Source organism: Trachurus japonicus, chromosome 11 (genome assembly GCF_045865225.1).
Source record: "Trachurus japonicus isolate A0001 chromosome 11, Traja_1.0".
NCBI classification, from domain to species: Eukaryota; Metazoa; Chordata; class Actinopteri; order Carangiformes; family Carangidae; genus Trachurus; species Trachurus japonicus.
In genome coordinates, this window is record NC_140917.1 from 1625723 (window position 1) to 1639912 (window position 14190).

The 14190-nt window shown below is 41.6% G+C and overlaps 1 protein-coding gene across 1 annotated transcript; it reads left to right on the plus strand.

The window, feature by feature from the left end:
- Window positions 1-281: 281 nt before the first annotated feature.
- LOC146977874 (uncharacterized) lies at window positions 282-12261 on the plus strand. Its single transcript, XM_085790286.1, has 4 exons — window positions 282-577; window positions 4522-4588; window positions 11670-11871; window positions 11917-12261. The coding sequence occupies exons 1-4, from the start codon at window positions 282-284 to the stop codon at window positions 12198-12200; spliced, it is 849 nt and encodes a 282-aa protein (XP_085646412.1). The 3' UTR covers window positions 12201-12261.
- Window positions 12262-14190: the final 1929 nt, after the last annotated feature.

Below are 14190 nucleotides of genomic sequence, written 5' to 3' on the forward strand. Positions count from 1 at the left end.
ACGCTTTGGTTGCTCAGTGTCGCCGGCTCTCATTGAAAATGAATTGACTTGTGGTGTTTTGCCGCTTTGGAAGCTTTTGGTGTGAACGCACAGTAAGGTTGGACGACCCTGGGATGAAACCCTATGAAATGTGTTGGGTAGACAACAGCAATTTTTTCTGCAAAAACTACTTTTTAATTTTTCAATATGGTTAAAATGTGTCTGGGGTTCCTGCAATAGCGACTCACGACAACTGCCCCCTTGGTTTTGCTTTTGCCTTTGCAGGGCAGAGTTCATCCTCCATGAGCGGCGCCGGGGAAGCTGCTGCTGCTGCTCCACCGGCCGTGGTGCTCGGCCTCGGTCTGGACACCAGCGGCGCCTGGCACCACCGAGCCGCACAGAGGAGCCGAGTCCTGGTCCAACCCGGCCTGCAGCCTGGAGGAGGAGGAGGAGGAGGAGGAGGAGGAGGAGGAGGAGGAGGAGCAGGAGCAGGAGGAGGAGCAGGAGGAGGAAGGAGCAGCAGAGCTCCTCTGCGGCTGCCTTCACTTGTAGCTGCAACCAAACGGCCTGGCAGGAGGAGCAGCCTGGCTCAGCTCAGGTGAACTAACTGTGTTTATTCAAAGGGATAGTTCAACATTTTGGCAAATTGGCCCACAGACCAGAGCGGCATTTTTTTTTATGCAAATGAGAATGACTGATGCATCCTGGGTAAGGCAAGGCAAGGCAAGGCATCTTTATTTATATAGCGCATTTCATACCAAGGCAACTCAATGTGCTTTACATAAAGACAAAACATTAAAAAAAAGAAGCATAAGACAGAATAAAAACAAACAAAACACTAAAAACAGAGTTAAAAGCAAGAGCAAATAAAAGTAAAATAAAAGAAAATAGATAAAGTTTTAAGTTCTCAGCTATAAGCACGTGAAAAGAGAAATGTTTTTAACCTGGATTTAAAAGTGCTGACAGTTGGGGCTGATCTCAGTTAATTTAGGGGCAGCGCCCGGCATCCCTCCATTGAAAAGTTCAGCCTAACTGTCTTGACAAACTAACTAACAAAAAGTTGTCTATTAACAGGCTGTTTCCAGACAACACTGAGCCAAAACCTCCCGGTGATTCCACCAAATACGTGTAGATGTCTGGGTCAGACATTTCTGGCCACTGTGTGGAGTCATTGATCACTGTGGGAGGCTAAAGGAGCATACCGCTAGATTCATTCATTGTCATTTTTCAAGACAGCGTCAACGGTGGGTTTCAAAGAGGGTGTCAAAATAATTATGAGACATAGTGCTGCAAAAGAAACACAAAATAAAACATTCAAATTGATTGTTAGTTAGTCTACGCTCCATCAAAACACAAAAAGCCACTGAGTGCAATTTAAAAATGCCGGGTGCTGCCCCTAAATTACCCAGGATGCATCAGTCATTCTCATTTGCATAGCAGTAAGTTCGTTACCTTTAATTGTCGGTGCAAGCTATTTTTAGAACGGCGGAGCAGAGCCGTGAGCTGCTCAGAGCTACGCTACGGAGGCTCATTATGGGATTTCTTGGTTTCCCTCATCATCAAATTCATCAAATACACAATCCAACAACTCCACAACGCTCTGGTGGACAAGTTGTGAGCTGCACATTCACTGAATTCGTCAGAACAAAATAGTAAACAGCTGGTATTTAGACAAATTAACGACACACTGCTGATCTAAACGGCTACTTTCTCTCCTAAAAATGTTTGAAATGTTGATAAAGTGAAATACCGTATTTCCTCTAATAGTAGCCGGTATCTATTTAATAGCCGGGTCTGTTATAATGGCCGGGGGCGTGGTTTACACGAACAAATAAAGGCCGGCCCCAAATACAGGCCGGGTCAATGGGAAAAAAACAAACAAACAGAAAAAACCTGAATTTCAGTCACTGTGGATGCACTGGTCTCAGGCGGCCAAACACGGATGCAGTAACCCACAAGTGCCAGCAGATGGCAGTAGCTAGATCTGAAGTGCCACATGAACCCACGCTTCAAGGAAACAGTCACTGACAACTCGACCGAAGAGAGCTTTAGCAGCATGGCGTGTCACTACCCGATTTGCGACGCTACCCGATCTGTGACAAAACTGGTCTGCGCATGCGCAGACCGGCCGCCATCTTGGACAGCTGCCTACGGCAACTCCACTTGGACAAACTTCATTTGGGCACTGCCCGATTTGCGTACATGCTTAAAGTTCTGTGAAATTAAAATACGGTACTGTAAAAATGATTAAAAAATAAAATAAAATAAAATAAAATAAAAACCGCGGAGGTCCGTCATAAGACAGCCGCGGCAGACTCGTTTATTCAGTGAGTGTTGTGGTAGTTGTGATTGTTTGTGGTTGTCATGGTGATGAGGCCAGCGAGAAAAGAGGACAGTAAACATTAAAAGTTGTTGCGGTACCTGCTACAGTAATGTGTAAAAAAATATAATTAATTGTAGGCAGAATGAAAACTGAGCACGGTAACTGTCAAATTTGAGCACCAGCATGAAACAGAGGAAGAAATAATAGCCTCTCTCAAATATAAGCCGGTCTCCAATACAGGCCGGTTCCCCTGGGCAGCTAAAGTAAATAAAGGCCTCGGCCTCTATTAGAGGAAATACGGTATTTACAGAGTTTAGAGCTAAAATGAAGCTTCTGACTGCTGATTTCAGCTCGGGTAGGAGGCAGGCTAACACTACCTATACACTTCCAGTGTTTGAGCTAAGCTAATTAGTGACTTTAGGTGGAGGCAGGCTAACACTACCCATACACTTCCAGTGTTTGAGCTAAGCTAATTATGGCGATACGGCTCTATCTCCATGGTTACTGCACACACAGTCGAAAGGATGGTGTCTATCTGCTGGTCATGGACTCTGGAGTGAGGCAAGACACGAAAAAAAAAAATGTTGGCGAATCACTTTAAGTTCTCAATTTTTTAATTACAGGCCATTGAAGAATGATAGAATAGAGTAGAGTAGAATAGAATAGAATGAAGTCAGTGCTTGTAACTACTGGTTTCTGGTGTTGGTGAAGAACAACACTTTACTTCCTGTGTCCTGGACTACAGCTCCCATGATGCAGCTGGATGTGATTAATCAGCTGTATGTGATTAATCAGCTGTATGTCACCCCCCCCCATAATTTCAAGGAGATTATACAAGATAAAATATGTGTCATGTCAGTACATCCATTATTTATGCCAGAGCAGTTTGATTTACAAAACAAAAATGAAATGCAGGTTAAAACTAGAGGTGATGGAGCGTTTTCCCCTGAGCTGTGAACAGTTTACCGCTGCATCCAGACGTCAGAGACTAAATCCTCTCTTAAAACTCTTTTTTTCCTCCCAGGCCTTTGAAAAAAGTCTTTTTTGTAATGTATCATCGTGTTTTACTGTTATTTATTTAATAGGCGTGGGAGAAAAAATCGATTCACATAAGTATCGCGATATTTTTTTCTTTTAGACCTAAAATATTGTGCAATGTGCCTTTATTCGCCTTTTTTACATCCAGAGAGTCCAGGTTTTGAAAAGGGTTTAAGTTCACTTTATAATGGAGTATGTTCATTTATAGGCTCCTACAGTGTTTGTGTGCAGATAAATGTTAAAATGTAGCAGTTTACCTCCGTCTAGATCTCGTTTTGTCAGAAAGGTTTCAGAAGACTGTTTCTTCTACTCTTTTATTTTTGCCTCTTTTATTCAGTCCAGGCTTTTGAAAAGAGAGTAAACATATATATTGCTGCTGAATAAATCTGAAAAACTGACTTACATGTGATGTGTATTTTTAGTCTGTAGACAATCATAATCATTCAACTGTTTCACTGGTGTTAAAAATGCTAAAACTAAAAATCGAGGAAATCTGCAATATCGTAGAATCGGCATCCAAAAAATCATAGAATAATCGAATCGAGAGAAAAGCGAATCGTCCCAGCCCTAACATTTAATGTAAAGCAATATGTTGTTTACTGTGCGTTCACACCAAAAGCTTCCAAAGCGTCAAAAACACCGGAAGTCAATTCATTTTCAATGGAGCCCGGCGACACTCGTCCAAAGCTTCCAAAGCTTCACCAGACGAGAAGTTGAGCCATGTTTAACTTTAGGGTAATTAGCTATGACGGCAGCCTGTCAGAATAGAGATGTCTGTCGGCTGCCTTTTTTTTCTTTTTTTTGTATTTCGGCTCCCCAATGACCAGCGCGATTGAACTTTGACGTCGGTCACGTGACGAGCGGCCAAAGCGGCTGAAAATATTTGCCGTTTTTGGAGCTGTCTTGTCTGACGCTGCAGCCTCGAGCGTTTTTGACGCTTTGGAAGCTTTTGGTGTGAACGCACAGTCAGAATCATTCAACTGTTTCACTGCTGTTAAAAATGCTAAAACTAAGAATCGAGAAAATCTGCAACATCGTAGAATCGCAATTTAAATCGAATCGCCATCCAAAAAAATCGTAGAAGAATCGAATCAGGAGAAAAGCGAATCGTCCCAGCCCTATCATTCAATATAAAGCAGTAGGTTGTTTATAAGGCGCCGACCTTTGACCTTCGTCCACAGCCTCAGTGAACCGTCTCTTCTCAGCCCAGACGACAGCGGCCGTCGGCCCAGTGTTTTACACAGGAGACCTCCTCTTCATCCTCCTCCTCCTCCTCAGGAGCAGCAGAGCCAAGCGGCCTGGCAGGAGGAGCAGCCTGGCTCAGCTCAGGTGAGCTGTGTTTATTTAAAGGGATAGTTCAACGTTCTGGCAAATTCCCCCATTGCCATAATCCCTATAGTCATAGCAGTAGGTTTGTTACCTTTAATAATTGTCGGTGCAAGCTATTTTTAGAACGGTGGAGCAGAGCCGTGAGCTGCTCAGAGCTACGCTACGGAGGCTCATTATGGGATTTCTTGGTTTCCCTGCATCAAACTCATCAAATACACAATCCAACAACTCCACAACGCTCTGGTGGACAAGTTGTGAGCTGCACATTCACCACGCTATGAGATAATAACACAACGTTACCACACAGAGTTGTTTTAGAGGGAAATACAGAGACTGATGATGAAAAACTGTCCCTGAAGGCAACGTGCATCAGCTGTTTTGCATGAATTTCCCTCTACAACAACTCTGTGTGGTAACGTTGTGTTATTATCTCATAGCGTGGTGAATGTGCAGCTCACAACTTGTCCACCAGAGCGTTGTGGAGTTGTTGGATTGTGTATTTGATGAGTTTGATGATGAGGGAAACCAAGAAATCCCATAATGAGCCTCCGTAGTGTAGCTCTGAGCAGCTCACAGCTCTGCTCCGCCGTTCTAAAAATAGCTTGCACCGACAATTAAAGGTAACGAACCTACTGCTATGACTATAGGGATTATGGTGATGGACCAATGGGCCAAAAAACAAACCAAATAAAACAAACAAGAAATAATTTCACTGCAAAAACTCAAAATCCTACCAAGAATATTTGTCTTATTTCTAGTCAAAACAAATCTCATTCTACCTAAAATAAGTATATTTAGACATATACATACATAGTTATACATTAAAAGCAGCTTGTTTTTAGACACTTTTTACTTCTTTCAAGCAGATTTTCACTTGAAATAAGTAGAAAAAATCTGATAGTGGAGCAAGTTTTTCTTTCTTATTACAAGCACAAAAAACTTACTTTCACTGGCAGATTTTTCTACTTATTGCAAGTGAGAATTAGTGGAAAATGATCTAAAAACAAGTTAATTTTTAGGTGATGAGTCTTATTTAAAGGTACAGTATGTAGACTTCCGGGAAGATGGCCGAGTGAGCAGACGTGTAGTTAACTACTCTCCCAAGTCGGACATAAAAAACCCACCATAAGGTTTAACTCGACGACTAAAAGTTATATTATGGGTGGGAAAGGTAACCGAAGGACAGGGAAAACTAACCAGAAGCAAGAAAAAGTTGAGAAACTACCCGAAACTGAGAAGCTACCCGAGACGACCTCTGAAAGCGAAGATAGCGAACACGAGGACGACGCAGCAGAGAAAATGGACGGTCAAGACCACAATGAGACACTGCGAGTCGGGCTGGCTACAATTAGCAAAGATATAAAAGACCTTAAACAAGAGATACGACACGAACTGAACACGCTAAAAGATGAGTTGAAAAAAGAAATGAAAGAAGAAATCACCACTCTTCAACAAGAAATCGAGCGCAAGCTAACAGATAATATAAACGAGCTACAGACACAGAAGGCGACTATGGCCGAGGCCCAGGAGCGCATAGCAGAGCTGGAAGAGTGGAAAATAGACGCGGGAGAAGTGATGATGGAAATGCAGGAGCGGACACGCAAGATGCAAGAAAAGATAACCGACCTCGAGGGGAGATCAAGAAGGAACAATATCCGTATTTTCGGCGTGCCTGAGGAGACGGAGGAGAACTCCATTAGCAAGTACGTAGACCAGCTGCTAAAAACAGAGCTGCAGCTACCTGAAGGAACGGAGCTCCACATTCAGAGAGCACACCGCGCTCTCGCACAGAAACCAAGCCCGAATGCACCACCCAGGTCCATTATAGTCAACTTTCTCAAGTTTGAGACAAAAGAAATGATCCTGAAGACGGCATGGAAGAAAAAAATACAAGTAGGAAATAAGCAGATCTTTTTTGATCACGATTATCCTGCTGAAGTCGTCCAGAAACGGAGGTCATATGTGGGCATTAAAAAGGTGCTCAAAGAAAAACAAATACGTTTCCAGACGCCGCTGACTAGAATACGGATACACTGGAGCAACGGAGTGAAAACATACGACAGCGCCGAGGAAGCCGCGCGGGCTATGAGAGAGAGGGGATTCATCACGGACCCACCGGGCGATGACAGCACACCGGCGGTGAGGGAGAAGACACGAGTAACACCGGAATGGCAACGCGTCAGAGGAAAGGATACGACACGTGAAGCAGCGCACCGTGCCAGAGAGAAGCTACAGGAATACCACAGGAAAACATGAACATGCACTGGAGAAAGGTAGCAGTAAAACATAGACTTCAACACTGATAATATTCATATCCGACCAGGAGATGTTTAGTTTTCTTTTCTATTGTTGGACACATCTAGACCTTATAGAGTTCAATTAGGAACTAATCAAGTCTAGGAAGGGGCCCCCATGAGAGATGAGGATTTCCCCTTCACCCACCAACGGGGACTCGGGGCACAGTTTACCCCACTGTCTGAAGTCACAATTGTTTGGGTTCATGTTGTTATATTTACTGTTCATGAGTGTTTTGTTCAGAAATGTTTGGGAGTATACTTACAAATGATAGCAAAACAAAATTATGACTAATCATATCAAAATAATGTCATTGAATGTAAATGGTCTTAATAGTCCAATTAAAAGACAAAAGGTCATGACAAAACTTAAAAAAGAAAAAGCACAAATAATTTTTCTTCAGGAGACCCACCTGTCACAATCAGAACATAATAAACTTAAAAAATATGGCTACAGGAACTTATACCATAGTTCATTTAAAGGAGGATGTAGAAGAGGAGTAGTGATACTGATTTCAAATACAACTAAGTTTGACCTTGAGAAGGAATGCAGGGATAAGGAAGGAAGATACGTTATAGTAAAAGGAAGAGTAGAGAATGAACTAGTAACACTAGTAAACATATATATGCACCTCCGGAAAGTGACAAATCCTTTTTTAAATGTCTATTTGATGACATCATAGCAGAAACAGGAGGTATTTTGGTCTGTGGGGGAGACCTAAATGTAATTAGAGACCACAAAATAGATACAACTAGTCTCAAAAAGAATAAAATGCATTTGACAAGATTCATTAACATATCCTTGGAGGAGATGGGGATGATTGATGTTTGGAGGAATCTACACCCCCTGGAAAAAGACTTCACGCATTACTCTGCAGCACATAAAGTCCATTCAAGGATAGATTACTTTTTTATGAATGCAGAAGATAACCATATGGTACGAGAGTGCAGGATAGGGGGCGCAGATGTGTCAGACCATAACCCACTCTATTTAACAATAAACTTAAACAATAGAAGACGTCATACAGTATGGAGACTTAATCTGGGAATTATGAATAATGATCAAACAAGTAAGAAGGTAAAAACGGAAATCGAAAGATACATAGAAGAAAATAACAATGGCACTGTAGACCCAACAATTTTTTGGGATGCCATGAAGGCAGTCATCAGAGGAAAACTGATAGCTGAAACTGCACATGCAAAAAGAGCTAAAGTGGAGGCCTATAAAATGCATAATGAAAAGTTAAGGGAATTGGAACAGGAATACCAAAATACTAATGACTCCGAGACAAATTAAAGAAACAAAAACAAAAATTAATGACATACTATTGGACGAAATTGAAAAAAAGAATAAATATTTTAAACTGGGCTACCATGAAGTAGGTTCAAAGGCCACTAAAATACTGGCAAAGCGTATAAGAAAACAACAAGCAATTAGTAATATATACAAAATTAAAGATCCCCATACAGGTGAGATAGTATCTACTCCGGATGGTATCGAAAATATCTTCCAAAGATATTACCAAGACCTATATACACAACCTGCATCTGCAGAAGAGAATGAAATGATTGCATTCCTGGAGATGCTAGATCTACCCTCAATTGGACGTACACAAAATGATAAATTAACAGCAGAGATTACACTGGAGGAGGTAAAAGATGCAATAAATACATTGAAAAACAATAAATCACCGGGAAGTGATGGATACCCAGCAGAGTGGTATAGGATGTTTAGAGAAGAACTGTCGCCACTGCTCCTTGCCTCTTTCAATTGGACTCTCCAAAACAATAAAATACCCCCATCATGGGCTGAGGCAATAATTACAGTCATACCGAAACAAGGAAAGGACAAAGAACACTGTGCAAGCTATAGACCAATCTCAATATTAAATGTTGACTATAAAATATATACAACAATAATTTCTAAACGACTGAACTCCTTTATACCAGAAATAATAGAGGAAGATCAAACGGGATTTATAAGAGGACGCCAGACACATGACAACATTAGAAGAACACTACACGTAGTGGAACAAGCAAGAAAAGACAAAAAGAGCACTGTATTAGTAAGTATTGACGCAGAGAAAGCTTTCGATTGTGTCAATTGGAAATTTTTATATAAAGTGTTAGAGAGATTTGGCTTTAGTAATAAATCAATACAGTGCATAAAGACACTCTATCAACAACCAACTGCAAGAATTCAAGTCAATGGGAGCCTGACAGACAAGATTAGATTACAGAGATCAACGAGGCAAGGATGCTGCCTATCACCCACTCTGTTTGCCCTTTTTATAGAGCCGCTTGCGCAGGCTATAAGACAGGAACAAGAGATCAAAGGAGTGGAGGTAAATGATGTAGAACAAAAAATAGGACTTTTCGCAGATGACGTCATAACCTACCTCGAACGCCCAAGTGAATCATTACCTGCATTGATGAAACTTTTGGAAACATTTGGACACTTATCAGGATATAAAATAAATGTCGCAAAGACACAAATATTAGCGCTTAACTATAGTCCACCAAAAGAGATCCAAGAATTATTTAAACTTAATTGGAAACTTAAGGGAATTGAATATTTGGGGGTCACAATCACAAAAGGATTATCTAAATTATATGAATCAAACTATGGTAAGATAAATCAGGGAATACAAAAAGATATTGAAAGATGGTCTACACTAACACTAGATCTCAGCTCACGGATTCAGATAATCAGGATGAATGTTTTACCAAGGCTTTTGTACCTGTTCCAATCCCTACCAGTAGAGGTCCCACAGTCTCAGTTTATGAGCTGGAATAGAATCATTTCAAGGTTTGTTTGGGGTGGAAAAAGACCTAGAATAAGATTGGAGACTCTCCAGCTGCCAAAAGAAGAAGGTGGGATGGGACTTCCCAATTTGAAAACATACTTTCATGCAGCCCAGTTGAGGTATGTTGTTGGATGGTGCAAACCAGATTACACTGCAAAGTGGAAAGAGTTGGAAACACAGCTTGGTGGATACCCAGTATAGAGTATTATAGGAGATGAAGACACATACAAGGTGATTAAAAACCAAATAAACCCAATAACGATGTTTACACTAAAATTATGGTTCAGCATAATAAAAAAATATAAGATTCAAAAAGACGCTAATTCATTAAAATGGGTAGCATATGATAGCAAATTCAAACCAGCTAGATACGATAATGGGTTTAAGCGGTGGACTGCCAAGGGAATCACAGCGTGGTGTGTACTAGTGAAGAATGGGCAGCTGGAGAGTTTCCAAAATATAAAAGAAAAATTTGATCTGGATAAACAGGAATTCTATAGGTACCTACAACTTAGAGATTACTTTCTGAAAGAGATCAAGATGGACCCCTCCGGAGAAGTGAATGGTGTGATCCAACTCATAATCAATACATACAAAGAAAACAAAGTTAGAATTGTTTCCGGGTTATATAAAAAATTAATATCAAATAAACACTCAACTAAATACATAAAAGAAAAATGGGAATCAGAATTTAAGATAAAAATCACAGATGAAGAGTGGCTAAACATGTGGAAAATACACCACACATCCACCAATTCACGGATCTGGAGGGAGTTCTCCTGGAAAAATCTGATTCGTTTTTTTATTTCACCCAAAGTCAAGAGTAAACAGTTGAATAAAAATATGCCTTGTTGGAGAGACTGTGGAATAATGAACGTAGATCACTCGCACATTTTCTGGAAATGTGATAAAATCAGGTGGTTTTGGAAAATGTTACACGATGCATTGTTGAAAATACTTGGATATAAGATTCCAATGTCTTGTACAGTATTGTATTTGTGTAACCTATGTGAAGAAAATATAAGAACGAAGGACAGATACCTGGTAAAAATATTACTAACAGCAGCTAAGAAAGCTATCACGAAGAAATGGGGAAGGGAAGACGTCCCTACACAAGAACAATGGACTCACCTGGTAGAGGAAATCTACACAATGGAAAAAATGATACACCGCTTAAGGCTACAGGAAGCTCAGTTCAAAGAGAAATGGATGAGATGGACAATATTTATAACTGAACAACGACAAAACAAAAAACTTGATTGAGGAAAAAAAATGGAATATGGACAGATTGCTTTGAAAGTGACTCCCATGTGTGTTTTTTTTCTTGTTTTAGTTCTATTTTGATTGAGTTGTTGCACCTTTGTAAAGCAAAAATTCTCAATAAAAATTAAAGTGAAAAAAAAAAAAAAAAAAAAAGGTACAGTATGTAAGAAATCTAAAGTAACTGGCCGTAAAATAGAATAGAATAATGTTCATATAACATGATGAACTCACCAACAACAATAGTACAGCCAGAGTATTCGCATTAAAAATATTTTTTTGCAGACTGCAAATCATGTTTATGTTTTGAATTTACGTGTTTATATGTTGCACCACCTAGCGCTCTTTCTCTCCCAGTCACAGTCTGCTTCCACTGAGCTGCTGCTACGACTGGGAGAAAAAACCAGATTGCTGTGTTTTGAATTTGACTGCAGTAACCGTTTTTGGCCACATTCTTACATATTGCACCTTTAAAGTGGAAAGAGATTAGTTTTGACTAGAAATGAGACATTTTGACAAGAAATAAGACAAATATTCTTGGAAAGATTTTGAGTTTTTGCAGTATTCAGACCTCCTCTTCCTCCTCTTCTCTCCTCCTCCTCCTCCTCCTCCTCCTCTCCTCCTCCTCCTCCTCCTCCTCCTCCTCCTCCTCCTCCTCTCTCCCAGTCCTCGGTGCTGCTCCCCTGCAGGACCGACCGGCCTCAGAGCTGCAGCCGATCCTCCTTCATCCACTTCTCCCGGTCCATCCAGCCCGGCTGCAGACCGCCGCCGGTCCGCCGCCACTCCCACAGCCCGGCGCTCAGCGACCTGCGTCCTCTGGCGGCCGCACGGCATCGAACCTGCTGCTCTCACTGTCAGGGCGACGGAGGAGGAGGAGGAGGAGGAGCAGGAGGAGCAGAGTCTCTGTCCGTGGTGGGAAAGCCGTGCCGCGTCCTGAGCTGCAGCCAGCGTCCGTCCACGACCGCTCCCCCCTCCTCCTCCTCCTCCTCCTCCTCCTCTGGTCCGCCTCGCCCACAGCTCCACGTGTTCCTGCCCACGGAGCCCGAGGAGGAGGAGGAGGAGGAGGAGGAGGAGGAGGAGGAGGAGGAGGACGAAGGCTTCATGGACGAGCTGGACAGCAGGATGACGTCTGTGAAGCTGCAGCAGCGAGGACAGAGGACGCTCACGTAGCGACGGACACAAACCAGAAACATGTCACTGTTTTTATCACATGAACTCCTTTGGGACACATGAAGGGGAAGGGAAATCTTAAAGGGATAGTTCAACATTCTGCTCAGAGACTCATGGGATTTCTTGGTTTCCCTCATTGATGAAACTCATCAAATACACAATCCAACAACTCCACAACGCTCTGGTGGACAAGTTGTGAGCTGCACATTCACCACACTATGAGATAATAACACAACGTTACCACACAGAGTTGTTGTAGAGGGAAATACAGAGACTGTTGATGAAAAACTGTCCCTGAAGGCAACGTGCATCAGAGGTTTTACATGAATTTCCCTCTAAAACAACTCTGTGTGGTAACGTTGTGTTATTATCTCATAGCGTGGTGAATGTGCAGCTCACAACTTGTCCACCAGAGTGTTGTGGAGTTGTTGGATTGTGTATTTGATGAGTTTGATGAGGGAAACCAAGAAATCCCATAATGAGCCTCCGTAGCGTAGCTCTGAGCAGCTCACGGCTCTGCTCCGCCGTTCTAAAAACAGCTTGCACCGACAATTAAAGGTAACGAACCTACTGCTATGACTATAGGGATTATGGCGATGGACCAATTTGCTAACTATCCCTTTAACATCTTTATTGACAACAAGAGTAGATACACAGGACTGAATACAGTTAAAGATGAAATAAGCGTATACAACATTAAAACACAACCAAACCATCATAAATACGCCAGGGGTTGGCAAAAAACATAAAGTTAAATAAATATTTTGTAAAGTTTACAGAGATCAGACGTTTTAACAGCTTTTCATTCTCACAATCACAGAGGAGGAGATGTACTGACCAACATGCAGACAGTTCCAGGAAGTTTGGCTTCTTACCACAACATTTAGATTAATGTATGTAACATTTGGATAAAATAATTAAAGCTATCAGTCAGTGATCCGGTGGTTTTGTCTAACTTCTTGTCAGCAGATGGAGTTAGCAGCCCCCGCTCTCGTCATGGATCTATTGGTCCTCGTCCCTACGTCACCACATTCAGGCGCATCCCTTGGCTGCACACACAGAGAGGACTGCCCCTTTATGCCGTTCTCTCTCCTCATTGGATAAAGGTTGTAGGATACAAGGAAAGTTTTCTCCTGGGCTCAGAGCAGAGCAGAGTGACTGACAGACCCGTGTTTCAGACCAAACACTCTATAGAAGTGATTGCTGTCGGAAGATACAACTATTTAAGACTTAGATTAACACAAATATATCACTTACTTCTGCTTTAATGGATTAATCATATAAAACTGAGAATTTAGTTTTTTATCATATTCAGTGTAGCCAAACAAAACAAATGAAACTGGGGGTAAATATGATCAGTGATGAAGCTCCAGAGTGTCTGGTGTTGTTGTGTGTGGGCCAGACCAGAATAACTGAACCAAGGTTTGGTTGACGGAGACACGGTGGGTCTCCCTGACGTCAACACCTGAGTTCTTCACCTACAGAGACTTCAGCAGTGGGACAGCGCCCCCTCTAGACCACGTATGGAACTACTGCTGAACCACCTGAGGATGTCACCTGACCCACTGTCAGTGAACGCATCACGATGATCCAGGACTCTGAGGTCACACTCATCATCAGATCAGAGGAAATGATAAACATCAAATATATTTAGTGTTAAATAATCATCATGGAAAACAAACAAACATTTATTTATCTCCTGAGAAATGTTTTATGTGATGAATCAGCTCTGATCCTGGAATAAACGACAGATGAACTGATTGTTCTTTACTTCATTCATGTATAACACAGTGAGGAGCTGCTCTCTGATGACACATTAAAGACACATTTATATTATAATAAGAAAACACATCACATCTTCTTCTCTCTGGTTTCTTTGGACGTTTATCTGCAGCTGTTTTCACATCTGTTCAGGTTTGACTGAATCAAGAAGAAGTTTTATCTGATGTGAGTTTCTGATGTTTTTTGTCTATTAATATTTGATGCCACG